The 27,451-nt window shown below is 38.8% G+C and overlaps 1 protein-coding gene across 8 annotated transcripts; it reads left to right on the top strand.

The window, feature by feature from the left end:
* The first annotated feature begins 643 nt into the window (after positions 1-643).
* HABP4 (hyaluronan binding protein 4) lies at positions 644-27,451 on the top strand. 8 transcript variants are annotated; one of them, XM_086869877.1, is made up of 8 exons: positions 644-775; positions 1,046-1,314; positions 12,479-12,626; positions 13,415-13,576; positions 15,555-15,638; positions 22,311-22,479; positions 23,974-24,156; positions 25,177-27,451. In XM_086869877.1, exons 2-8 carry the CDS (start codon positions 1,062-1,064, stop codon positions 25,231-25,233), a joined length of 1,056 nt encoding a protein of 351 aa, XP_086726003.1. In that variant the 5' UTR covers positions 644-775; positions 1,046-1,061; the 3' UTR covers positions 25,234-27,451. The 8 variants fall into 8 exon arrangements, with proteins under 8 accessions (XP_086726003.1, XP_086726008.1, XP_086726004.1 ...); XM_086869882.1 differs by having other exon boundaries at positions 748-775; positions 23,974-24,153; XM_086869878.1 differs by lacking the exon at positions 644-775 and adding an exon at positions 778-831.

Raw genomic sequence — 27,451 nt, 5'->3', positions numbered from 1 at the left:
CCTCGGTCCAGAGCTGTGAGCAGCCAACACGGCTGCTAGAGGGGTGCTGCACTAAAATCTGTTACCGGGGGGGTTTAGTGACTGCCCCACCCAGGGCTTTGGCCGGGCGGAGCAGCCCTGCAGGCTAAGCTGTGAATCCGTGCAGCGCTGCCAGTGTCAGCTGGCGGCAGTGACACCACTCCTTTCCTCAGCAGAAGGGGCCTTTCAGACACTTTATGGTAGCACCAGACTACTTTACCCTAGAGTGCGGATGCAGAGATACAGCCGAGCTACCCTTGGGAGCTCCCAGTGTAGCGAGCGCCTCTGTCGTTGGTGTCACTTGTTACGGGTGTAGGTTGTACCAAAAGACCCGCGGCGACACCGCGTTGTGTGACAGCACCACGTTTGAAGCGCTTGCTGCTAGAGAATGTCCCCAAAGGGGACGGGGCCCGCCGGGACGGGGCGCCGTGCCCGCGCCGTGCCCGCGCCGTGCCCGCGCCGTGCCCGCGCCGTGCCCGCGCCGTGCCCGCGCCGTGCCCGAGGAGCAGCGGGCGCGGCTGTGGAGCCACCGGGGTGTCGGGGCGCTCACCAGGGGAGTAATAGAGCGGCGCACCGCATTGGTCAGTAGGTGTGATTGACAGCTCCGAAGCTGCACGTTAATTGGCCGAAGAGGGTCACTGGGGGCGGGGCGAAGTCTGGCGCCGGGATTGGCTGCTCTATTACTCGCCGGTCGCGCGTGCCGGCGGTGGGCGGGCTGGGCCTCGCTTATAGGGCGGTGGTGGCGCGGTGGCGGCGGGTGCGCTGTGGGCTCCATTGGCTGCCGGGTCCAGGCCGGGGCGGGGCTGTGGGAGGGTGCGCCGGGCCGCTGGGGCGGTGCGTGGGCCGGGCCGGGCCGTGGCCGCGGTCCCGGCCGCTCGAGCCCGGCGTGCTCGTTGTTTCGGCTCCGCACAGCAGCAACAATCGGAGGGGGGTTGGAGGGGGGGGTGCGGCGGCTGCCGGAACGCGGACAGGGGGCGGTCAGGGGAGGAGAGGCGGCCACGCGGATGATGACGGGGCTGGTGGGCAGCCCGGTGGCTGCCGTCATGCAGGAGAACTTCGGGTGCTCCGTCGCCAATCGCTTCTACCAGCTCCTGGACGACGAGTCGGACCCTTTCGACGTCCTGCGCGACGCCGAGCGCCGCCAGCAGCAGAAGAAGAAGCGTGACGAGGCGGCGGCCGCTGCCAGGAGAGCCGTGCCCGGCGGGCGGGCGGGCGGCGGCAAGAGGGACGCCCCTAAGGAACGCAAGCAGCCGGAGGTCTCCCCTGGACTCTCCCCTGCGGCCCCGCCGCAGCCAGGTACGCGGGCAGCGCCTCGGCGGGGGTTTTGGGAAGCCAGGTACGGCGGGACCAGCGGCCGGCTTTGGGATGGAGGTTTCCCGGCGCTGCTGTGCCCGGTGCGGGCTCTGCGGCGCGGCGTGGGTGGCCGTGGGCTCCGCGCTTCACCGACCCCTTGGCAGCCGTGGCGGGGCGGGGGTAACGCTGTCATAGCCGGGCTGAAAAAACCCGGTTCCTGTTGTCCAACAACCCCGGTTCCTGTGGTTGTCGTGGTGAACGCACCTTAAAGTCCTCTCAGAGAAAGCAGTGACACTTGGACACGGTCCCGACACGACGTTGCGGAGCGCTCTCATGCGAGAAGGCCTTTGAATATGTAAACGAAAACTTCAGCAATATCCCCAAGAGACAAGTGCAAGAGCTTTAAGTACCACGCCACGGCATCTGCAGCTTTCATGCTGGTTTAGCAGTCCTGTTGCTGCCTTTCATTACTTGTCACACTGGACCGTATACGTCAGTGTCTGAAGTTTCCAGGCATGATTTCTCGGTACCTGTGAGCTTTCTGGCCATTCAGGGCCTTCAGAGTTCTAACTTCTCCAGAAATCTATCTATTTTGCCTTGAGCTTGCATTGGTGGACCAGCCTTTGAATAAAACCTTATTTTCTGGGGTAACTCTTCAGCACGGTGTTCAGGAATGGTCAGCTGCTAGGTTTTGATGTGTGGTGTTGCTTGGGGAAAGAGGGAGTCGGTTGGCTTTTGTCTTGTTGGCTTGAAATGTCTGTGACAGTCCTCTTCGCAGTTGGAGGCTTTGTGGGTTATACCTCCTTGCATTTGGAGCTGATTGTTACTATTTACCTGGTATTGAACTTCAGGTTGCTGGATTCAATATCTAAAGTATCTGAGAACTGGTGGATTGTTTCCAAATATTGAGAATATCTAGAGAAGATTCTGGTTTTACCCTCTTGAGTTGTAGATTCCCATTCTTCTGCAGGAAGCAATGAAGCCTAACACATAATCTATTATTAAAATATTTTCTTCTGGTAGTAAAAGCTCCTGTTAAACTGACAGTAATTGTTCAGTGTGTTTTAATGCCCTAGAAAAAGGCCTGTGAACTGGTGTTGTTGCTCCATCAAGTCGATGCCAGTGCTACCGATTATATTGCTTAGGCTTACAAGTCTTACACTCTTCCTAATAGCAGTTAGTTGATGTATTTGTAGCAGTTTGTGGAGCAGAGAATCTGTCAATGCTAAATATGTGCTGGATAATGAGCACCTTTGTAGAGGAAGGTATCAACAAGTTGTCACTGTCTTTTTGGGCAGCTATATGAAACTAGTCTTTTTGATGTTTTTCTGCAATTATGTGACTTTATCCCCTAAGACCAGTACTCAGACTATAACAGTTTATTTTATTTAAAGGTTACTTTACTGTGGTTGTCAACAGAAGTTGAAGGAGTCTGTTCAGTGAACAGAAAAGTCTCATTCTTTGTTCTGATGAAAGAGTTCTTGAACAGGAACTGGTTGTTATCAGTAACTTAGGAGCATGGTGGTGTGTGAAGACCATCCTTTACCTCTTGCCTGCCTATAGGTGTCTTAATTCTTGGCAATACACAGTGGCCTTGTGGAGTGTCTTGACTACTCTAACCTTGGTGTTAAGAAAACTCTTTTCTCATACAGAGACAACAGGCATGTGCACCTTTTTTTCAATTTCCTGCTAACTTAAAATGGAGAAAAGACTGCAGACTATAGTATCCTTAGTGAAAGGGCATTAAGATCTATTTTAAGAAGAGTTTCTCTTCTATATTTAAAAATGCACTTTCTTCTTGAAACATAGCATCTGTTCTGGATTTTGTTTGTCTTGAGCTTGTTAGGAAGTAAGGATTACAAAAGTACAGTGCTAAACCAGTGTGGATAGTCAAGACTTGGTCCTGACTGTGTGTTCCTCCTTTGAATGTTCTGTCTTAGCAAGTCTGCTTTGAATTGCAGAGAACCCTCTGAGTCAGGGTAAATACACAAATGATGGTGTAGCTGACAAATGTTAAGCAAGTGGCATGTTCAGAGAAAAATCTTGCTGTTTTTTGGAAGGGAGGGGGTCAGCTCTTTATATGGGCCATACAAAAGTTGGTTTGTTACACAGGGTTCAGCCAGCAAACTTCTGGATTTTATAAAAGATTTAGGGCTCTATCAATTTAACAGTTCATAATGACTAGTCTCTGGGGAACATCCTTGTACTCCCACAGTTTGGCACGAAGTTTCTAATAACAGATGCATTGCTAGAGGAGTGCAACTCTGTTATGGGAAATAATTAAGCTTGATTAAAATGACTAAATTGTTAAACTAAGTGCTAAACTTTTAATAAAAAAAATAAAACAACACACCAGACTTAAGACTTTGTTTCTAGACTTCCTTAGTGATTTTTTTTCTCTCTGATTTTGGGCATAACTACAGCTGACTTAATTATATTTATTAGCACAAAATAGCATCTAGACCCATCTGAACAGCAGAATCAGATTCTGGTGGTGTTACAGTTGAGATGATGGACCTGTATAGTAGTGTTTTTGGAATCATCTCATCACAGAGCAGGGTTCAAAGGCCATGTTGGAAGGGACCTCAAAGGATGCTCTGGTCCAACCTTTCCTAGGAAAAGCAGCCTTGAAGACCTCATCTGCTACCTTGTCCAGTTTCATTTTGAAAGCCTTCTTTGGTGGGGGCTTAACCCTGAGAAGGTTTTTTTCAGTGTAAGGTAATACCAGAAAGAAATTCTTAAAACAGATGAAATCTCTTCTTGCACAGCTTGTCCCCACTGTAGCCACTCACCTTCATGAGGATCCTTGTGAAGAGAGCCTTCATTATTGTAGCTTTCCAAGTACCTGGGGTACTATGATGTGGCTTATATAAAGCCTTGTCACAGGGGAAGAGATGTACTCCTTCAGCCTTTTCATATAAGACAGACTCACTAACCCTTTCATAACCTTTACAGCCTTCTTTTGGATATTCTACAGCCTGATCCATCTTCATAACCCTCCTTTGGACTTTTGTTTTATCTAATTGTTAGGGTGTTTGTCTGTTTGGACTAGAAAAAGTCTTGTTAAGGTTAATGGTTTTTCTTTTATTCTAGTATTAATTCTTGAGCATATTGAATCTGTAAAACAGGGTCTTTAGAAAGAAGACTAGATGTACTTTGGGTCTATCTTGTTATATAAGAAGTTTTACAGTAGTTGGAGATTTTTTGTGGTATGATGTTTTGATGTTTGAGTGGAAGGTTTAGCCACAAAGTTCTGTGAGGTAGCTTTTTTTTTTCTTTTATGTAGCTCTGCACTGAGTTTTTCAGAGCAGGTTTTACGAAATTTCTAGAGATATTTTCAATTTAAAGCAAACCTCCTGAGAGGACTTGGCCAGCTAATACAATATTTTGACCTTTAGAATCCAAACTATTATGAAATTACACAATTGTAAGGAGACAACTTTTTAAGCTTTGTTTTTTATGGAGAAAATGGACTCCTATTTCATTGTTTACCAAAACTATACTGTTGACCTTAAAGGTGTATTTTTTATCTTCTACTGATGGTTGTTTTGTGATTTTTAGACTGTATTAGCTGAGGATTTCAGTAAAGGCTGGTTGAAGGTATTGCAGCTCTTGTAATTGTGCCACTTGATGTTAACTCGGTTCATTCTTACCACAGTGACCAAACTGCATTTGCCAGCTCTTTATTCAAAAGGCCTAGTTGCAGAGCTTGCATTCTTTACCAGGCCAGGAAAATTAAATTTGATGATCATGCAGTAATACTTTCTGTTCTTCTGAAAACTCTAAACTGTCATTGCTAATACTTCTAAAGGTTTTTTTTTCTTTCATGAAAATAAGGTTTTCTGACTTTTATGACTCTCTATGATGACTCTGGTAACATTTATATATGGCTCCTGAATACTATGCTTTTGAATTTTTATGTGTAGTTTTAAAATGGCATGGAGAGTTGCTATGGAATTTTATCTTAGACTGACTGTAATTTTCTTATTTTTAAATAGTTTATCCTGCTAGCATGCTTTCAACTACAGTGTCATAAGGATTGTCTAGAGGAAAGTTGTGGTAGGCAATTCTGTAATTCAGTGAGTACTGGCACACATGAAAACAGAATGCCACAGGATAGAGTCTAACTCCATGTGTGTCCTGGGGTGACTTTATGATACTGGTATCCCCAATCGTCTGGTTTAATATATGTTATATATTAAGTTCTGCACCTTTAAGACTGGCTTTGAGAGCAAGAGAGGGGGAAGAAGCGTGAAGTGTGTTAAGGAAAACATCACTCCCACACACCCCGCTCCTGGACTGTGGTGTCTGCAGCACGGACAGACAGCGGGACAGAGCTTCTCTCTGGCTTTTAGTTAGTTTTAGCTAGCTGAGGCAGAAGAGTTCCCTGGACCTTTGTTTTTTTCCAATTTTCTTGAATCTGTGCAAGCCTGCTCTGGACTGAACACCCAGACAAACCCCAGGAGCTCACGCCTGTGGCCCACCGGGGCCTGGGCCTCGGCATTTCCCAGTGCCGGAGGGACTGATAAGAACCTGAGTGAGCCGAGCTGCACCATGTGAAAAAAGACTTTTCTTCCTGGATTTGCCATCCCATCGAACAGCAAGAAATTTTCTTATTTAATTTTACTCAATTTCTGTTAAATAAACAGCTTTTTTCCACTTCTCTCCACAGAATTTTTTTTCCTTTTCCCGGACCCGTTAGTAAAGAGAGGCATTTCCCTGTGGAGATCCCCATTTAAAGTTTTCCTTCCTGATTTGCCCTAAACTAAGACAAAGTGTCTCTTTGGTGTGTTGCTTGCAATAGCTGAAGCTTTTTTTTTTTGTATTTTGGGATACTTTTATTCTTCTGCAAATAATGTGATTAGCTGTGATTTAATTCATGAAATTAATTGTTTGAAGTTTGGTATTGGAATCACATGGGCACACACATTTATAGGTGATAAAGTGAAATTGCTTTTGGGGTCTTAATTCTTCTACACTCTGAAATAGACCAAAATAAGTGCCCGAGTGTCTCAATTGCCTTGGAGTATTTACAGTTATGAAATTGTGTTGTAAAGGAAGATTAGTTGCCTGTGTATAAGTTATTTAAGAAGTTTATTCACCCCAGGCTTCCCACAGCTGAGTCTCCAACATCCAGTTTCTGGGGAAAAAACATTATTAATTTTGTGGTACTGAAACAGGGGCAGCTCAAGCTAGGTGCCTTACTGGAGGGACCCAGAACAAAGAAATGCCCAGGATTTTATACTCTTACAACCTAGGCACCTATTCTTTGCACACTTCACACACCTTGCATTCACCTCTTACTCCAATGGTGATTTTTGTTTTGGGGTGTTCTTGTTCATTATCACATTATTTCTCTGTAGCTGTTTTTATCTGGATGGGTTGCAGTTTCTCATGACAACCATGACTTAATCTTTCAGTTTGCACTGGTCTCAGAGCCTCCTTTCATTGTAGCTAACAGTAGTACAAGACTCATTCAGCATTTCAAGGTGAAAGTTTGCAGCTTGTGGCCTAAAACTTGAGCACTTCGCTTGTGCTAAGCAAAATTTCTTAGACAAAAGAATTCAGCTAACTAAACTCGGTCTACAACAGTCCTCCCTTTGTTAAGCTTTCCCACTATTGTCAGAAAGAAATCATGAAGTCTTTCAAAGCATTAAACTGCTATCCATAATGTCACATACAGTGCTATTACTAGTAACAGGCATAATATCCTAAAGCTCTAACAGCAAAATGAGGACATAGTAGGATGGTATATGACCATTTCCATTTAGGTTCTAATTTGGATTTCTGTGAAAATACCTTAATTAATACTTCAGTAATACCATTTACCATGTGTTTTTGGTTCTTGTTTGTTTTGGTGTTTTTTTGTTGTTGTTTTTTGTTTTTGTATTTTTCTCAAAGCTTTTTTGCATTTATTTAACACACTGGGTCAACCACTGATCTCCAGGAGGCTGGTCCTGAGTGAATTGTTTGCCAAGTACTAGTCTTGTATGACAACCTTAGATGTTGGTGAGGGCTATTTCCCAACATTGCATAATATCCCAGAAAACACTGCTCTGAAGCTTCAGGCCATTCATTATAAACCTATCTGACTACAACCTATCTGAGTTATTTTGCATATATTTTGCATTTTGTTGGAGTCTTTTGTCTGATCTCAAGAGTGTACTACAGGAATTTCCCTTGAAACCTTAATAGCTTAATCCAACAGATGGATTTAAAATCCATCAGAAATACGATTTTTCTGCTGAAGCAAGGGACTTTATTTTTTTTTTTTAATGACACACTCCAAAAGCTTACTTAGACTCAGTGTAAATAGTGGTGCTTGCTGGTCATGTCACTGCAATGCTGCTTTTGCTAATTCAATTAATTTGGCCTCTTGGGCAATCAGCAAGGGCTGTAGAGGTTCAGTTGCAAGCACCTCAAAATTTCTCACCAGTGTATAGCCTCTGTGTATCCGTTTACATAGCATGATGATCCATTGGTGAACAGTATTAGATCTAAGGTCTCTAGAGGCTGATTTACAGTACTGTCCATAGCTGGCTGGAGTGAAACACCTTGTAGCAATCATGATGTGGCTCACTGTTGGAAGGAACAAATAGCAGAATTGCTGACTTCAAAATATGGCATCCTTTTAAAGTAATAGTAATCAAATTGATAATTTCAAATTAAGAGAAATTCATGTTTTGACAGGACAATCATATTTATCATATTGTTTAAGAATCAGTTCTACTTTGTGTTACACACACAATTATGTGACCTATAACCAATACTCCTTTTATGGCTTGGAATATCCTTTCTTGCTTCAGACTCCAGTTCCAGTTCCTCTGCCTTGATAACTTCTTTCAGTGGTTTACTTAACTGCCCTAGCCCTGGCAATGGGGTCTTCAGTACCCTACTGTACCTAAAAATTCCTCACAATTGTTTTCTTTGTTGCTTTGTTTGGTCAAGGTATTTCTGCCAAAGCTTTAGACCTATTTTGGGAACTTTGTAGTTTTGAAGTATACTGGGAAGGATAGTTTTTCAAAGGTGGAGGGGGTTTCCTCCCTATTTTTTGGGGGGGTTGGGGGTGGTGTTGGTTTTTGTTGTTTTGATTTTTTTGTTTGTTTGGGTGGGTTTTGTTCTGTGGTTTTTTTTGTTTTCATTTATTTGTTTTTGGTTTTATTTATGGATCAATCCCAAGCTATCAGTTTCAGTAATCAATGCTGATCTTACTCCACAGCTTTGTGGCTGTGGTTTTCACCAATTCTGGTATTTTTTGCTCCTTTTGTAAGCTTTTGGTGATCACATTCCATGCTATAATGATTAGATCTATCCGTTCAGGCAAAAAATGTAATTCTGCATCTCTGATCGGTCAAGTGTCTCTTTTTATGCTGGGGAGTCTTCTGTCAATGTGACCTTTCCACAAACACTCTTTTTCCCATTTGCTCTTTGCAAGCAGTTACCTCCCTCAGCTTGTGAATTGCATGCCAGCTGCCACCATCACATCATAATACTCCTTACACTGGGGAGTGGGAGAAACAGCAAGGTTTCTACTTTAGCTTATAGTCACTGAGAGCAGTTGCAAGTTGGGCTCCTTGTGGTATTTGTCCAAAGTCAAGGCTCTCTATAGAAAAACCCTTCTAAAACAAAAAATTTTAAAAAGGTTAGAGCCCATTCTCTCAGTACAGGTCAGTGAAGAGCCACAAAACTTAGAGAGATACCTCTTTCCAAGCAAAGTCTTGCTTGTTTGAGGATAGGTGATATGGATGGAGAAACTTGCAGAGAGCTGGACAGCAACACTGGAAAGGCAGTTACATTTTGCTGTGTTGTTTTAAATCTGTCTGTTAATACATAGATATCCAGTGTCTGGGAAACCAAGCAATGCAGCTTATAAAAATACAAGTTCTGCTTTTCCATTTGCAAGTTCTGTGTATATACTTATTAAAAACGTTTCTCTAGAAAACCTTCTTATCGAAGTGCTGCAGTGTTAGCAAAACTAATACTAATAGTGAAGTGTTATTGTGGGGAAAGTGAAAACTACTTGCATGTATTTGCTCTGTATGATCTAGAGTTTTAACAATATCTCATGAAATTAAGCTGTTTTTCTTTAGTACTGTCTAGTTTTAGTACCTGGCAATTCTAGTATTTACAGATCTTTTCACTCTAATAATACTTCAGCTGTTTCTTCTGAGAAAAAAAAAAAGCTAAATCTGATGAAACACTTTAAACATCAGATTTCTTTTCTGATTCCTCAGTTTAGAAAGTAAAGTGATGGTCAGTTTAGCCAACAGACTGGGCTTATGCAGTGACAATCCAGGGAAGCTGTGGTGGACAATGGTGGGACACGTATTCAGGTGAATACAGACTACATATGTAATTTTAAGACACAGAAAAACCACTTTGAAGTGGCTAAACTAGGTAAATAGGAAAGAGAGATCTTCAGTTTTCAGAATTATGTTTGTAAGGCCTCAAGTAGATGACCCACTGAACTCTAAAGCTTTCTTTTGGTTTTTTTGTGGTTTTTTTTGTGGTTTTGCAGAAAACCTGCATACCAGACTATATATACAAGCAAGCAGACAAAATTGGGGTGCACTTGGTCAGGTAGTTACTAAGCAAGCATTCAAAGTACCCCAGTTCTTTAAGTTACTATGTCAGTGATATACAAGACGGCTTATGCTTTGTCTTGATTTTGTTGCTTTGTTTTTTTTGTCCTCAAAAGGGTAGGTGGCCCTTGAGCTTTATAAATTAAACTGAGTCTGTGTTAAAGCATACACGTAGCAGAGGACTAAAATTGTATAGCTTATCCTGTCACTGCTGCCAGGCTCCAGTTTGGTTTGCACTTACATGCAGAGCTGAAAGTTGGGCTGTTTTTTTGAACTGATTCACAAGCAGGTCACTCAAACTTCTGCCCTGAGGGTGACTTGTCCTACTAGAGAGATACAGGTGCTGAATGCTGCTTTAATCCACTACTTCATGTCTGTCAAACCAATTAAGGATGTTTTTGTGGCACTTACTACCTGTATAAAATAGTCTTTCTAGTGTTTAAAATCCATCTGCAGTAAATGAAGCCACCTGTTGGAATCAAAGTGAAATAGCCTTGCACTGAAATTGGAGTGGAACAGATGGCTCTATCCAGCATGCTTAATGCTGCTGGCATGTAATACACTGACATGTCTGGCAAGAAGACTTGTTTTGAAGTACTTCTCAGCAGTACTGGATGATAGAATGAGACACTAAATTTTTTAAATGACTTCTGCATCTTCTTTTTTTGGTACTGTTTTGCTAACTCTAAGGAGGTCTTTGAATCTCAAGGTGAAATTGAGGTTAATACTAAGTATGTAGGGATGAGTGTCTGACTACTGCATTTTTGACAAAGGAATTTTTTTAGAATAACTGGTGCTTCTGAAAGCAAATGAGAGGATCAAAAATAACACCATAGTCTTCTATGCATTGTTCTATGTTCAGATCCAAACAAAATAACTAAAATGAGGTCAGAAATTAGTAGTAATTTTTTTCCACAGCAAGATTCCAATTTAGAATTATTGTAATAATTGGTAGTGTAGTTGAGATATATGTAGACCAGAAATTTCCCAGCTGCATGTGCAATTCTGTATCTTTTATAATTTTTTGCTTTACGTTAAAATGTCTTGTTTTGAAAAGCTTACTCAGAAACTGATTTCAAAAGTTGTCATTTATCCAGAGGTTATATCATAATTTGGATAATGCAAATATGCTTAGTGCTCTAAGGATCGAGTAACTTCAAACCTTGAGAAAAGAGAATTACTGGAATATATTATGTCAAGTGGTTTGTAGTTTAAAGAAAAGTAAAGCTGGAGTTGCTTCTGCACCATATATAAAACTATCTTCTCTGTACAAATATGACTGTTCTTACTGCATAACAAAAAGCTTTATTTACCACTTATTCACCAAGTGGATAGCTCTTTGAAGCTTTCTCTTTACAAATGGTTTTAGACTTCATCCTTACCACCTAAGCTTTGATCAAAAATTTTCTTATATAGGCATTTCTATGGGGCTATGAATTTATTTGCATCTTAATATTGCAACATAAAAGAGCCTTTTTTTCCTCTCTATGTTCTATCAACAGAGGTACAATAGCCACCACTGTCACTTGTCCACTAACCTGAGTTCAGTAATCTGCTCAGCATTCCACAGGTCATTGTGGAAACAGTAGGTCAGTTTTGTTTGAGATCCATCTTTCTGTTCCTTGATTAACTTACACCATTGGCTGAAAAAAGTGTTGGTTTAAATACAGAGGCCTAGCAGACAAAAAGACTTGCTTGCTTCTGGAGAACTTGGTCACAGATAGAGATCAGAATTAGGGAAAATGGGAAAGGAAGGACATAAAGAACCTTAATTTTCCGCTACATGTATACCGGTTGAGTGTAAAACTTCATTCTATTATAATTCACAGTTTCTTTCCATTGTCCAACCTGATCCTCCCCAAACCCAACATTGGCTGAACAGAACTCTAAAAAGTTTAAATATATTTTATCTTGGAATATGTTTATGTTCTAGAATTAGTGGTGTTAAGTCATTCTACTTGCTGTTTGGGTCTCTGTCACCTGAACTCAGTGACCTTTACTGTTGTTGAATGCTGCTTTCTTCCACAGAACAGCAGTGTGAGGTGGTAGCCTTGTGCTGGTTGTTTGATACTGTGGCCATGAGTTTAGATTACCTCCAGGCTCAGGCTTCTAAACAGAGCTCATCTGCAGGAGGTGTGTTGTTTCACAGTCAGCACCTGTCTGTAAAGGGTCCTTCTCTTTCCCTCATCTTCATTGCTTCTGCTGCTATCTTTCAATTAATCTTTTCCATTGAAGCTTCTCCACCTCATCCTGTACTACACTTTGATGACCCTTGAAAACATGAGAGGAAACAAAACCAAACAGTTTTTGTTCTCCTTGTGAACAAAATGAGATTTTTATTTAGACTATGTTTTCTGGAGATCTCTGACATGTGTCAAAACCCATAGTACTTTGCAGGTTCATCAATACAGAAGGTAAAATAAGTATGTGTCTTTCAAAATGTCTGGCAACATTAGCTATAAGAACTTTTCATATTTTGGTGGACTTGGGTTTGGAGGCATAACCAACTCACTAGAGTCAGTAGTTTGGTAACTGCAATTGTGTTACTGTTGTGCTGTTGGTAATCCCTCCCTGTGTTTGTGTAGGCCCAAAGCGAGCACCCAGGCAGGGAGAAAGACGAGGGTCTGGTAACAGAAGTACAGAGGGGAAGCAAGACAAAACTGAATGGAGGCCGTCTTTCAGGGAATACTGTCCCTATGGAACACAAAGACAAGTGGAATTCTCAGTGGAACGGTATGTATCCTGCAGAGAAAACTAAGGCCCCTCGCAGACGATCTGTGCATTATTTGTGTGCAGGTTTTTTGCAAGACTACTTACTTCATGCCTGTTGGAGCTGTAGTTTCAGCTTCCTTGGGGGTTGAATTGGAACATTTTTGTTGAACATTAGAAATATAAGGTAAAACTGAAAAATTTAAAGATCTGAAAATGTACCCCCTAGTCAGCAGCATATTTATAATGTTTGTTTCTGAGCTCACACAGCAAGCTTTGCAGAACATGTGGGACGTTCCAAGCTGGAACTTGCTGCTTGGACAGTGAATCCATATTGATTTTGCTTTCTTCATAAGTACTAGAAGATGCCACCTAAACCTTTAATGCTTCAGAATGTGGCTGTTCCTACTTTATACCATGATAGTTGATGTTTAACAAGCTGTCTGGAAATTTTAGCAGTTGCATATAAATATGGGTTTAGATGGTGGAGCTATTGCTTGATAAAGTTGTGAAGATTTGACTGTTTTATCATGTTTTCTTTAATTTCTGTAATGTTTTCAGTGTTAGTAACTGATGATCTTTCTGTTCCTGTGTGCTGTAATTATTCCTCCGGAGTTCTGTTTATGTCCATTTTTAATGACAAAACCAAAAGAGCTGAAGTGCGTGCTGTATAAAGATGCACTCTAAAAATTGTGCAGTAGCTATTATATATTGTTGTGTCCCACAGCTGCACACAATATAACAATATGAGGTTTTTTTCTTGTTAATGGTTCTATTAAAAAAAAAAATCTGACTAATTGTCTTCTTTTTAGACTAGTGGAAAGATTAGACTATGAAAGACCAGTAAGAGGTCGTGGTGGAGGAAGAGGCAGAATGAGAGGTAGAGGAAGAGGTGGTGGATTAAATGGAAGTTCTGATAGATTTGACCAAAGAAGAAAACGGGAACCTGTAAGACAAAGTGGGCATGATAAAACGTAAGTGTTCTGTGTGTTGTTTTTAACTTGGTATACAAGTAAATAATAATCAGCACTGCAGTACTGTCTTTTAGGTATTCTGTTCCCTTCTGTTATATCCAGGTTGGCTGTCAAAAAGACAACGGTCATTAAAAAAAAAGGAAAAAAAAAACCACTTTAACTCAGAATTGTTTTCCTCTCTAGAGGAGTGAAAGCAAATGACAAAAAGGGTGCAGGTGGAGCTCATAATTTCAGAACAATTAAAGATGATATGAGATGTCATATACTTGTGCCCATCATAGATCATATTTTTCTGTGGCCTATGTTAGATGATAATTTTCAGCAGTTTCATGTCCATTTTGAGCTTTAAAAGCATGACTTTCTATTATTGTTGTAATTAATGTAATTTTACAGTTTTTTTAACTTGGCTCCTTCATGATGGTGAGATTAAATTGAAGCAAAGGCATGATGGTGTTTGTTCATTTAAGACTGCCAAAATCTTTTGAGTGGAGCTGAGTTGTCTTTTAATGGAAATAAGCTATTACTTTTCTCAATAGTCAGGTATGTGGGACTCTGGTATTTAGTGGAATTGTTCCAAAATGCTAAGATTCATACTCTGTTACTGGGCTTTACATCCATTCTCTTTTCTGGAGTTTTATGGATAATTTCTAATTTGCAAAACTAGTACTATTCAGTGTGTCTCTGAAGGTAATCTTGAGCTGACTGTACCACTGAAGTACATTTTAAAGTGCTAGAAAAACCAGTAGCAAAATATGATTGGTGACCACTTTGAGGTAAAAAAAAAAATCAAAAATTTTCCATTCAGTTCTGTATATCTCTTAGTGGTACTGGTTTCTGTTTAGATTTGTAAAAACTCACTGATTATGTCAGCTTTTGTCTATTCTTTGGACCTAGCAGTATATTAGTCTTTCCAGTAGCTTTTGTTCTCATATACATCTAGAACACTTTAATTGATGGCTGATGAAGGAAGGAGAAAAGGCAATGCTTTGAACTTATAGCAAATATCTTTGGCCACATACCCATTCATTGACAAAATTGTTTTAAAAATAAAATTTTATTTTAAATAAAATAAAGTTTTAAAACTTAATGGATCCAGACAATCATGATGAAAGTTTGAAAAATACAGCCTTGGTGTGTAATAGTTTTTGGGTCTTGATATTCCAAATTCCTCTGAAAAGTTATACTAACTTCTCTCCCTTCTAGAGAATTTCATATTACAAGTAGATTGGTTAGGTAATCTGGCTTTTCAAAGGATCAGCTAGGTTACATTATTCTGAACTGATAGTACACCTAGCAGAAAACTATCTTCTGTAGGGTATTAGGGAAGGCTTCATGAACTTACAAGGTATTTATTGGCCCTTACATATTTTCTCCCTAGTTAAGGTTTGGTGGTTTTTCGATTGTTTTTTCAGCTCACTACCATCAGAATTTATATCAATGGTTTTTTGTGTGACAGAGAATTAAACAATTTAAAAAATTAAAGCTCTCTGAACTGTTCTAAAGCATGTCTGTGCCCTAATTGTGCTAATCATGCATTGAAGCTAAAAGGTTTTAATTTTAAATGTGTGCCTGCTACTGCAGTGAATGCTGTCATTTGACAGTGAATTAAAGTCTGTATTAGAGAAAATGGAAACTTCAGTTCTTTAAAAGAAGTAAAAAGGCAACCCCAAATGTCAGTGTTATACTGACAACTGATACTAACCATGATTAGTATTCATGATTGAATTATTTCATCTTCATACGTGCTTTTTTTTTCTTTAAAGGAAATAGAAGTTGTCTTTTCCTGATATTACTCATTTTATTAGTTGCTCAACTAGTCACTCAATACATCTTTCTTATTACAATCAAAGAGTTTTCCCCCTCCTTACCAAGGAATTCTGGTAAAAGAAGTAATGTATTTATTTTTTTTTTTCCAGTGTGACTCAAGCCTGTTATTTTGTTTTGTTGTGTGTTTTGTTTTGTTTGCTTACTGTTTCAGTGGGACAGAACAGACTGCATCCATGGAGGAGACAGTGGAAACTCCTGAACAGCCAGGGACATCTGAAGGAGAGCCTCTGAGCAAGTACAGTTAGACAAATATTTTCTTTCTAGATGCAAAGGAAACAATTAACTCTTAGTGATGTATGTGTATTGAGGGGCACACTTGAAATGTGAACTGTGAAGTTTTGCTAGTGCACATATTTAAAAATAGAAAAGCTTTGTCTTTGTAAGTATGGAAAATGTATCCCTAATTCTAGTTAAAGCTTGATTTATACAGTTGGAGACAGCATTTAATTGCACAGTGATGCTCAACTTCCTAAGATTTGGTGATAATTTAAGGAGGAGCTACATATTATATTTTACCTTTTTAACTTGTCTAATTTGTAGAAACTACCATGCTTTTTGATGTTCTCTGAGAACAAGTATTCAAGGTGCCCATGCAATCGTACAAACATTTAAAATATACTGAGCTACTCTTAAGTTTGTATTCAGCAGTCACTAATATAATGAAGATATCATCTATTCATGAAATTCCACAGCAGAACTTGGAAAAACTTTCTGGAGATGCAGTGAGCCTTAGAAGGAGAAAAACTGAGAGAAAAATGTGCCCCTTGTCTTCTGTCTTTCATTCTAATCAGTGTCACAGTAAATAAATGAACAGTGGCTTAAGAAGAATAACTGGATAGTCTTTTCTAAGTAAGAGGCTTAAAGAATAATTAAATAGCATGTGGTACATATCTCCTAATGAATGAAAGATGGCCAGTGCAGTATGTCAACCTCTTCTGGTCCTGTGAAGCCTTTTCTACCTCATGCAGCAGCTCCAGATATTAGTGATATGGGTTTATTTCTTAATTACAAGGCTAACTAGACTACAAAAACTGTTTCATATGTTCAGGTTGTTTAACCCTGTAAGAATCAGTTGATACAGCTTTGATTCTTTAAATTTTAGAGTAGGTTTTAATATATAGCTAAAGGTGTACACGCATGGGGAAGTCTGTCTTTGAATGACTTATGACTGAAAAAATGTTTCTAGGCTAACTTAAATTGGATGGGCAGTGTAGATACACTGGCAAAAATGCACTGTATTAGCTAAATACGAAAACAGTTATTCAGCTTTTTTAAAATTTTGATTCTGTCAGTTGCTGGTACCTTTACTTGTTTCACACTTGTACTTGTTTCTACTTCAGTTCAAGCTCTTTGTAGATTAGTCCCAGTATCGGTTCATTGTTGAGCTTAAGGCATGAGAAGTGTATACAGTGGAGAAAAAGCCTCTGGTGGAATCTGGCTGTTATCTTTAACTCTTTCATCCTTCTTAGAGATCAGTAGGTATTCAGTCAGACTGGGAGCCTTTCTGGAGATTTTACTCTTGTTCGTATTTTTTATTTAAATGTTAATTTAGGCATAATCCACTGAAATTCAAATGATTCAAAAAAGCGAGTAACCTACAAGTACATAATTCTGCACTGTTCACTCCTTTCAGTGCAATAAATACTGTCCCAAGGCTTACAAATCTTTGTATAAAACATGACTTACAAAAATCTCCCTGCACTTACCTTTTGGGGGGTGTCAGCTTGGTTACTGTATGTATTTTAAAACACGAGACATTGTGTAAATAGTGTCTAGGTCATTAGGGATAGTTGTAGAGCATACACCTTAACAAGATAGAATTGTTGCTATTTTAATGTTTACAGCAAAAGCTGGTAGGATTGTGTTCAGGCTTCAGGTTGTATTTAAAGGCCCTATGTGCTTAGGTTGCTCCTGCTGTCCAGCTAACACAAATTAGGTTACCTTCTGCTTTTGCTACAGCCTCAATATTATAAAGGGCTGTGTGTTTGCTTGGACTGCTGCTAGGGTCTTTCTCATTTTGACACTAAAGTGACTGTGAGGAAACTGTTTATTTTCTACTGCTTTATTGCAGTAGAAAATACAACTGTGTGCTTGCATTGAGAAGGAGATTAGGTTTGTTTCTTCTCTCATTCTCCTTCTTGTTGTGTTTCCATTTAAAATTATAAGTAAAAAAATGTACTTTTGAAAGCTGGGAATAACCTGTTTGCATGAAGATGGTGTGTAACTTTCTGATGTGGCACTGGCTAATTTCTATGCAACTCCGGAAAAGAACTTGTGTGGGCTTCTGTAAATTATGGGGTCCTGTCTTTAGGACACTGTTTTGCCATTCCTGAGCTCCTATTTGCAGAGTATTGTAGGATAAGCAATTCTTTAATACTTGTGTAATATAAAGGTGTTTATTCCCATACCCTCAAATCTTCTTGAGTGTATCAACAATGTTTAGTTATATAATCCCAAGCTGCATGCTAATTTTTTCGCTGCAAAAGGAAAACCTAACCTTAACTCAGTATAAAATGCACAGGTAGTGCAGAAATACAAACTTTCCTCACAGCTGCTTTCAGTTGAACTTTCCTTCACCGTCCAAACAATGTAACACACTTGTGTTGACCAATTCAAATTAGATTTTTTGGTTTTATTCAGTATAACAAATGAGCTGATCAATTCCTTTTCCTAAAGGGATTTGCAGAGCTTATATTTAATCTTGTGAGGTTTTTCTCACATGATAGTTTTCCTTTTTGGTGGGGCCATATATCATTTTGGTTACACAATAGGAAGCTATATCAATTTATCTTCAAGATTTTTCAGCTATTTATCTCATTTGCTTATTTATTTTGTTGTTGCTTATTGATTTTTTGTTGTTGTTTAATGGTGACATAAAGTTGTTCATAGATCAGGCCAGATCTTTGTAAGCATTTGATTCCATGTTTTTCTTCCAAAGTAAGTTTGTATAATTGTCTTACCTTGTTTAACTTTATATTTTTCTATATCTGGTGATAATGCTCTTGTAAATTATGTTTAGTGGAAAAGCTTCATGTCATTGACTTCTTGATAAAAGCTGGCTAAACATTTGCTTTGTGCAGCTGAACAATACGAAAACTGATCTGAGAGAGACCTGCTGTCATTATTTTTAATGATATGAAAATAATAGCTGAGCTAAATAGCATTCCTTTCAATCTGCCTTTCTTCTGTTAAAAAGAAAAGATATTTTGTTTACTGTCTGCACAGTAACCAAGGCATAGTTAACGCGTTATTGTCATCTACTGGAGACATTGAAGCCAGAGGAACCATTACTGAAGGCTCTTATTTAGTGATTGGGTAGGACTTCCATTGTGAATTCAGTTTGTTCATGTCCAGAGATTCTGCTTAGTTGTCTGGCAGTGTTTTGTAAGCACAACTGCTGGTGTGCCAAGGAGCTTATTAATTTGATTACTGAAAATGCAAACCAAGCAGTTACTAAAAGTGTGTAAGGTTAGAAGGTAGAAAGTAATGCACAGAATGCACTTCCATGATGGCTTGGTGCTCAAAATAACTTGCTGCAGTTGAGTTTCTGTCCAAAATGTGATATGCAGGTTTCTGTTGCTGTGCTTCACTCATAGGTGTTTCCCCTTGGGAGTCTTGACATCCTAAAACGAATTTGTACTGCTAATAACCTAGCAGTTAAAACCATCCTTTGGAATGAAAACCAAAACTGTACTTTGCAGTTGAAAAACTAAATATTTGCAGAGTAAATCCACAACTTTTTCATTTGGAACTGGCAAGTGAGTGTTTTTGATGTATGTGTAGTTTTCAAAGCAATAGGTGTTTGCTTTTTGAGAGATCAAGTTGCTGTGTGGTCAAATGTCCTCATATTATCTTATGATCATAGCAATTTAGACCTGAAAGGGGTCTTTTGGGCCCAAGGCATGACCAGTTTTCATTGTTGCTTCTCATACCTGTCTAGTTGATTTTAATGTACTCTGCTAATGGAAAAACTGATGTCCCCTGATGGTCTTTCTAATACTTAGAAAAATAGAAGCTGCAATGTTAGGTTGTTTTTTTTTTTTCTCCTGGATGTCCTGCCTTAATGTCATGGATATGCAAAACTTTTTTTAGCATTATGTATATTTCCTTTGCAGATCTTTAAAGGCTTCCCATGTACATAATGTGTTTTAGACTTGTGTCTTGCAGTTCTGTTGTGGATTTCTCACCTCTTCCCACTCAGAAGACATTCAGTTGAGATGTTGTTCCACCCTACCAGCAATAACATCTGTTCCAAACAAAACTATTGATCTGGCTCCTTATGATATATAGGATGTTGTTGAAGAAGGAACAGATATATGACTGCAGTGCTCCTGCACAGTCTGGGGAGTTCGGGTCCCTCTTTCAGAGCTTCTGCCTTACTAGTGGCTCTTTCTGTGTTTGGGTGGCTGATACTTTTGCCCGAGTGTACTTATTTCTAGTTGTTCTTGGGGAGTTTCTGGTGATTGTTGTTTTGGTTGCTTGTTTTGAAATCGCTGGGTCACTTTAGCATCTTGTACCACTGAATGATTAGCCATTCAGTGTTCTTGAATACTTGCACTATTGCCCTTCTTTTGTGCAGTCTTTGTGCCACAGTAAATGCAGTAAATGTTATTTTACACTGTTAAACGGCCATTCATAATTCTTGGTTTCTTTTGCAAATTGACATATTGATAGCTAGTTCTCAAGTAGTTTTTGCTATCAGTTCTGTATCTTTCTGCAACTCTTGCCAAGGACTGAAACATTGTCTCTGGAATGTGGTGAAAAGTTCATGGGAGAGGAGGAAAAAAGACTTCCTAAAGTTCAGATATGTAATTTACTGAGGTAGTGGCTTAGGAAAAAAATAAACCAGTATAATAGAGACACTTTTATTAGTTACGTTTCTCTTGATTTCCTCTGAATGTTTTTTCCACTAGTCTTGTTTTTCCAACACTTATTCCCAAAACTTAAGCTTCAGATAATTGATCAGCAGTTATCTGGCTTATTACTCTTGAGGACAACAAATTGAAGTATTTTGGATGCAATGTGTTCTTAGTGCTCTTACAGCTGCAACAGTATCTGTTGCTATTTTTCCAGAAGTAGCTGCTTCTTTCACCTGTATACTTTTTATGTTACTCAGTAAACTCTTTATTTTTTTACCTAACAGTCCTTCTAATACAGTTCCAGATCATAATGAGTGTGTAACTAAAGACTGCTTATTAGTCTTTTAACCTTGAATTTCTAGTTGATAAAGCTGGAATTTTCAAAATAACAGGGCATAAATGCATGTCAGAGGGCAGGCATGTAGAACAGGACTTCTGTATTTGTTACTCTTCTGTGAAGTGAATTTATAACTGTGTTAATCCTAGAACTAAAATTAAGGGCTGCTTTAGTGTTCAGTTATGCATCTCCCAGTCATATACTCGGTGTTTAGAAAAATACTGTCTAATTTTGACTGGCAAGAAATATGAATGCTTTGCTGCAGAATCAGGTAAGAAGAGGGACCAGGCCTTTTCCTATATAGGCTAGTTCTGTAATGTACAGAACAGTCAAAAAAATGTGTGTATTCCAGTGGTTGCTTGTATAACTTTAAAAACAAAATACACACAGTCACTGATTGTCATTTGACTTTGCATCTTTCCATGATAAAAAAATTCCAACTTACACCTAATAAAGTGTATATTTACATTGGAGAAATTATAATTATTTGGTAGGACTGTGGAACTATGACTAAATGAGAAAAACCAAATCTATCATTCTTCCACTAGACAGTTTCTAATGAAGGGGCTTTCCAGAAAAGTCATTTTTTTAGGGAAATACTTTGTCAACTCCAACTGCTATCGTAACACATAGCAGTTTTCTGTGTAAGGAGAAATGGTTTCTCAAGCATCTTAAAGTAATCAGTGTGGGCTTTCCTGTAGTTCATGGTATTTGACCTGTTTATGGAGCAGACAGTTACAGTGATGTAGGAAGTTGTGCTCCCTGTATGTGATGCTGGTTAGTAGGAAATAGCTTTCTGTAGGTATTGTTAAATGTACACCTGCAGTGTTCTGAAACCTGCTGTCCTGGGCAGTCCTGTTGTGGTCAGCAGAAAAAAGTGGCAGAAGAGTACTCAAGCAGTGTTCAGTGGAAGTGTTTTTTTTTGCTTATGTGTCTTGTCTTTGTGTCTTACAGACATAAAACCTTCTATCTTTACAGTTCAAAAATATGCAAGGCAGCCTCTGACATATTCCATGTTTTTCTAGGACATATCTTTATTGTACTTAGTGACAAATGAAAATTTGACTAGGATTAATCTGTTTTTGCTAAGTGATAAATACTGTCTGCTTGTTTATTACTACATCTGACAAAAAAATTCAAGGAAGCATCTTGTGAAATTAACAAAGGAAATGTTTATAATCACCTGGAAGATCCCATGGTGTGATCATCGTATGATGATCATTTTTGTTGACTGAAAGTTACACTGAAACTTGAATTAATATCATATTGTCCTTGTGCAGCATAAGGCAATGAAGGAGTGTTTTAAAACTGCTCTGAGTGTTTGGGTTTTTTTTACTGTGGCTGTATTGACAAGGAGTAGATCCACTATTAAACCATAGGCTTAAGAATATGCCAGATCAAAAGGCATGATTTTATCTGGAATCTAAGTGCTTGAATTCAGGATGAGACTGGATGAGCACTAATACAGGAGGTTGAGACAGCATTTGTTCATAAGATTAATTTCAGAGAGTACATAAGTATATACTCTAAGTTACATTAAAGTAAAACTATCACATGAAGTTTCTGTGGAGAGTAAGTGAAATTGGAAATATCTTGGTGAAGAAACATTCTAAATGTTTTGTTTAGTATTACCACTTTGGAGATAAGAGCTCTTGTTTATCCTGGAATGTTGCAAGCTAATGTTTTTCACTTTAAAACTGTAAACTTCTAGAGCTGCTGAAGGAGAGCCAATGGAAGAAGTGGTTCAAGAGATGACATTAGATGAGTGGAAGAATCTTCAGCAACGGAATCGACCAAAACCTGAATTCAACATCCGGAAGCCAGAATCCACTGTTCCTTCCAAAGCAGTGGTTATTCACAAGTCAAAATATAGTGACGATGTAAGCATTGCCTCGGGCATTCTATGAACTCTTCTTTATGCCCAGGGTTAGGAAACTCACTCTTTTTCTATTAGTTTTAGTATAATCTGAATAGTCAAGAAAACAGTATCTAAGCTTTATCCCTGCAATGACATGTGCCCCAAGACTGGCTTTAAATTGTGTGTTCATTTTTTTCTCTCAGATGATTGCCCATATTTTCCATGCAAACATGTAATATATCAAGTTGTTCTACCTCATGTCTCAGCTGCTGCCACTTGTATAGGTCTCTGGTAATGCTGCTAGAAAAACTTGATTTATGAAGCGTGATTTACTATACACTTCCTTAGTTTGAATCCTGTTTAGCTTCCTTGCCAGTATACACTTGCATGTATCTCATTGTGCACTTGGAAAAATGATTTCTTTTTTTTTTTAGGGTGTGTGTTTTTTGGGTCCTGTGTCTTAGAACTAACCCTGGAGAGCTTGTGGTGCTGTAGCGTGCACTCCCTCCCCATTTCCTCTAAATTTTACTCCATGATATTATTTAGATTGAAATTTCAGGGAGAACTACTGGTTCTGAGGAGAGAGGGGAAGCTTCTTTCAAATTCTAGCTGACTTAGATTTCATGTTTTGGGAGTCACAGAAGCATGTGCATATAGTCTGGCACTTACTTTGATCCTTGAAGTCTACATGCATTTATGAATACACATATTTTCTCTAGTTAGAATATTAACATCAAATCTTGTTTAATCACTTTAGATCATTGAGTCTGCATTCTTTTTAGTGAAACTTTTTAGGTCAGAGTTGCCATTATCCCCTCTTTCTTTTAGACAGGTAATGGTAGGGGTGGGGTGAGCACCTTACACAAACTCCAAAGAGAGAATACAGATGTGTGAAGAATACACACAACTTCCTCTTCCTTTTACCCAAAAAGTTTCTGTTCTGGTAGTATCAAGAGACCTTGTTAAAATGAACACAGAACAGGAGGTACAGGAACTGTGTATCATAGGCAAGTGAAATCCCTGAATGAGACACTGAATAAGTGACTCATCATTATAAGGGATGAGTTAACATATACTTTATTGCCCAGCATAACTTTAATAGGGACTGTAGAAATAATAGTCTGACATGCACTAGCTATTAGAAACAGTTAAAACCACAGTAATCTCATAGCTGCAGGCATGTAGATGAATACATTAAGTAGATTTGGTATGGCCTTTTGCTCTAGCTCCTTTGAAAACCTCCTAGATTATATTTCTGACAAACCTCTTCAGTATTATGGAGTTGGTACAGAAGCTTTTGTTGCCAGGAATCTCTGAGCCAACAAAGAACTACCCCAGGCATCTGAGAAGCTGCCTCATCTATGTTAAAATCCTGTACATGTTAAGGCCTGTCTTCTACTCCAGATACCATCTTGGTTTATCTACTGCTAGTCTGTAATACAAGTGTGAATGTGAATTTGGGAGGGGAGAAACTCATACATGGAAACTGTAGGCTTTAACCAGATCTTCTCTTTAGTTGCGAAAAGAAGACTTTGAAGATGATTCTCATGTCTTTCGAAAACCAGTAAATGATATAACTTCTCAGTTGGATATTAATTTTGGGAATCTTCCTCGCCCTGGCCGTGGATCAAGAGGAGCACGAGGTGGTCGTGGTCGTGGCAGAAGACCTGAAGAGACAGGACCTCGACCAGAAGCAGTGGTAATAGATTTTATGTTTGGTGTTGGGTTTTTTTGTTTGTTTTTGTTGTTTTTTTTTGTTTTGTTTTTCTGTTGTTGATGGTGTTTGTGTGTGTTCTGTCCTTTTCTGTGTAAAAGTTTGATTTCTGTAGTGACAGAGTTGTTTCTAATTCCTGTCTCATAGTATGTTATCCTGCATACTGAGTTCCTGGCCCATATTATGTTACTTGAAATTAAATACTGATTCAGGCTCACAACTCTCAACACATTTCAAAAGGTCTGATTACTAGATGGTCTAAAGATTACTAGAGGAAAGGATGCAGTGAGTTTTGACATAAATTGAGAAATAATTAAAATAACTCAAGGCTTGTATCTCTTTGAAAAAAAAATCCATGTGATATAGTAATACTTTTATTACTGACAGTGAGGTCAGTAAATCTGTGATCCTACAAGTTGATTCGAGTGTTCAATATAACCATTCTAAAAATTCTTCCACTTACCTTTTCCTTTGGAAAAAAAAGCATTTGCACACTGGAAAAATGACATCTTATTTCTTCATACTAACAGAAGCTTTACTGTGACTAAAATGCTTTAAGACCAGGAAATTTCAGAATAATATGGAAATGTTAATGCATTTGTTTCATCTGGAAGAAAAAGTTTCTTTATAGTAACAAATCAGAGCAATTAAAACTACAATTCAATATGTTCATTGGTTCTCAAATGTAAAAATATAGTAATGCTGCTTCTAAAAATATGCAGTATTTTTCTTGAGACTGCTTTACTTTTTTCTTCGTTCACTGTTGCAGAACTTGTGATCCTCTGGTTCTCTCCAGGCAGCATTATAAAAACATACACACTGAAAAGAAATTATAGTAGTCATAAGATCTGAGATAAAAGTTTGTGATAGAGATGGATACAATTTGAGTAGAAGTAGCATTTGAGTAGAAGAATGAACCCTTTTGAGGGTAAAATACATATACATAGCTGTCAGATACTTTTGAAATGCATTCATTTTTATAGAACTTCATTGCTTCCTTTATAGGTACAGCTTGTGGCTCCAAATCCTGATGATCCTGAGGATTTTCCAGCTTTAGCTTGAAGACCCATTGTGAATGGTGGTATCTCAAAGTTGCTTTGTAACTATGAAGAGACCAGTTCTATGCTGGTGTGGATTAAGGAAGCCTGTTTCCTTCTGGAAAGTTTTTTGGTGTTTGGTGTGGAATGATTGCAGCTGTCTGCTGATAGAGTTGGGTTCTGGAAACATGGGTGGACTGGGTCCTGTCACAGGTTCCAATGTCTGCCTCTATTTGTGAAACTTATGGGAAGGCTTATAGTACTTCCCTACTAGGCTTCAAGTGACGTTAAAGGGAAGAGTGTTTAAAAATGTATATATAGAGATTATATCAAGTTCTCCATGACACCATGGTGAAATGTAAACTGTACAACATGATCTACAACTGGGACTCAATTTCACTGTACATTTGAAAGCTGTTTCCTTTAGGTGAAGTGTATATTTCAGATAGTTGCAAGTTGCAGTTCTTCAGAGTCTGGCAAATAAAGAGAAGTGCACATTGCTTTGGGTTTGAGGTATTATTTTAAGAAGTTGGAGTGGTAGGTGGAAGCTTTTGCTATTTGGATGTAGTCTGGGGGAAAAATAGTGTGGGGGAGGGAACCCCAAACCCTAAACAGCAATCTGTACACACCAAAAAAAGTGAACATCTCTCTAAATGGAAGTGATCTTCAAAATTAAAGCAGCACAGATGCTTTGAATTAACACCTAGCATAAATCCTACTTCAGTAACAAGATATAGTCTGCAATTACTTTGAAGATTAAAATAAGAATTTTGATCTAAAGACAGAACTGTATTATTAAGAAAGCTTTTAATTTTAGCAGGGGCAACTAAAATGTTTCATGCCTTATCAAGAAATTTGTGATGATGGGGATGAGGTGCAATGTTCTTTCATTGCAGCTTTAACATACTTGAGCCAGATTTTCTGTTTACTGTCCAAAGGGACACTGAGAGTCATTCTGGGGGATCTGAGAGAAACAAGAAAATGGTGCCAGAGGTGATGACAGAAAGAAATGAGAGGACAAGCACACTGGACCTTTTGGAAGTCTGTCAGCCTCAAAGGAGTCTTCAAATGCCTGCTCAACTTGAACACATTCTTTCAATTTACTGGGAAAGCAGATGACTATAAACCTTTCACTTTCCCAGTTCTGTGCCTCACTTCTAAGCAGTCTCTGAGATCAAATAGTGGATGATACTTAGAAGAAAAGAAAGTTTTGCTTTGGAGTAAACTTTAAGAGTACTCACATTCTTAAAAGACTTTCTTACTAATAAGGCTTTACTCAAATAGGATGTAGTCATCCTAGAAAAACTCTTTTCTAATAGCTCCGAACAGATGGTCAGCAGAGTAGCTCAGCCTAGAGGATTTTTTTTTTTTTTACATTGTTAAACTACTTACATGACAATTTTCTATAACATGAGATTTTGTATTCTGCAAGTTTATTGTAGTGGCACACAGAGATGCTCTGACTTGCAGTAGAATAGGAAGAACATCCGAAAGCAAAGTGCTGGTGTTAGAGGAACCCATGTTGCTATTTTGAGTAAATGAACTGGATGAAATAATGCACGACTACTTCACTTTGTAGTCACAAATAAGTTATTTGAAATCATTGCAGTTTAAGATTTACCTGATGTTGCCCATTTTACAGGTGTTGTTTTTCTTCCAAAAATGGCAATTTAATCAATGTGGAATAGAAGTGATTTTGTCTGTGGGGTCTTGGTATCTTTCACTTGTTCTTCCCTTCTTGTTCCCATTTTCCCACTGGACAGGGAAGAATGTGTCTGAATATTTATTTCTATTTTTACTTGCTGGGGTGAGTGTATGCATAGAGATGTGGAGAGCTTCTTTGCAGGGCTTCCTTCTATTTCCCATCATGTTTTGAATGTAGCCTTCTATTCTACTACCACCTCTTCTTGCTAAGGAAGGTGTTCATATACTTAAATGTAACCCTCCCTTTTTTCTACTAAAAATTTAAATCTTTGCTGTTCTGTGCTACTGGGCTCAATCTGCTGTGATGCATTCAGTTTAGTTCTGACTGTTCTCTGGGAAGGCTGAGAGAATTGCTTTATTTCTCAATCTCCTTTCTGCTGTTGCAAAGTTACTGTTAATTCCTCTAAATCTGATCTGCCTTTCAAAACAGAACGACAAATAGGTCCTTTGGGGAATGCTTTAAAGGACTTGTGAAAATCTATCTGTATAATCCACTTTTGATCAGCAGATTATTAAACTCTTGGTTAAAAGGAAAAAAA

Source organism: Cyanistes caeruleus, chromosome Z (genome assembly GCF_971803275.1).
Source record: "Cyanistes caeruleus chromosome Z, bCyaCae1.hap1.1, whole genome shotgun sequence".
Lineage (NCBI taxonomy): Eukaryota > Metazoa > Chordata > Aves > Passeriformes > Paridae > Cyanistes > Cyanistes caeruleus.
The sequence above is the reverse complement of the archived record's forward strand: the minus strand, read 5'-3'. Positions and strand labels throughout refer to the sequence as shown.

What these genes read in the sequence shown, in the direction of transcription:
- HABP4 (XM_023945028.2), top strand. Translation starts at nt 1,023, where the DNA reads ATGATGACGGGGCTGGTGGGCAGCCCGGTGGCTGCCGTCATGCAGGAG. An exon ending in AGTCAAAATATAGTGACGAT is followed by an intron (nt 22,480 to 23,973) that starts GTAAGCATTGCC and finishes TCTTCTCTTTAG; the next exon opens with TTGCGAAAAGAAGACTTTGA. An exon ending in GACCTCGACCAGAAGCAGTG is followed by an intron (nt 24,157 to 25,176) that starts GTAATAGATTTT and finishes CTTCCTTTATAG; the next exon opens with GTACAGCTTGTGGCTCCAAA.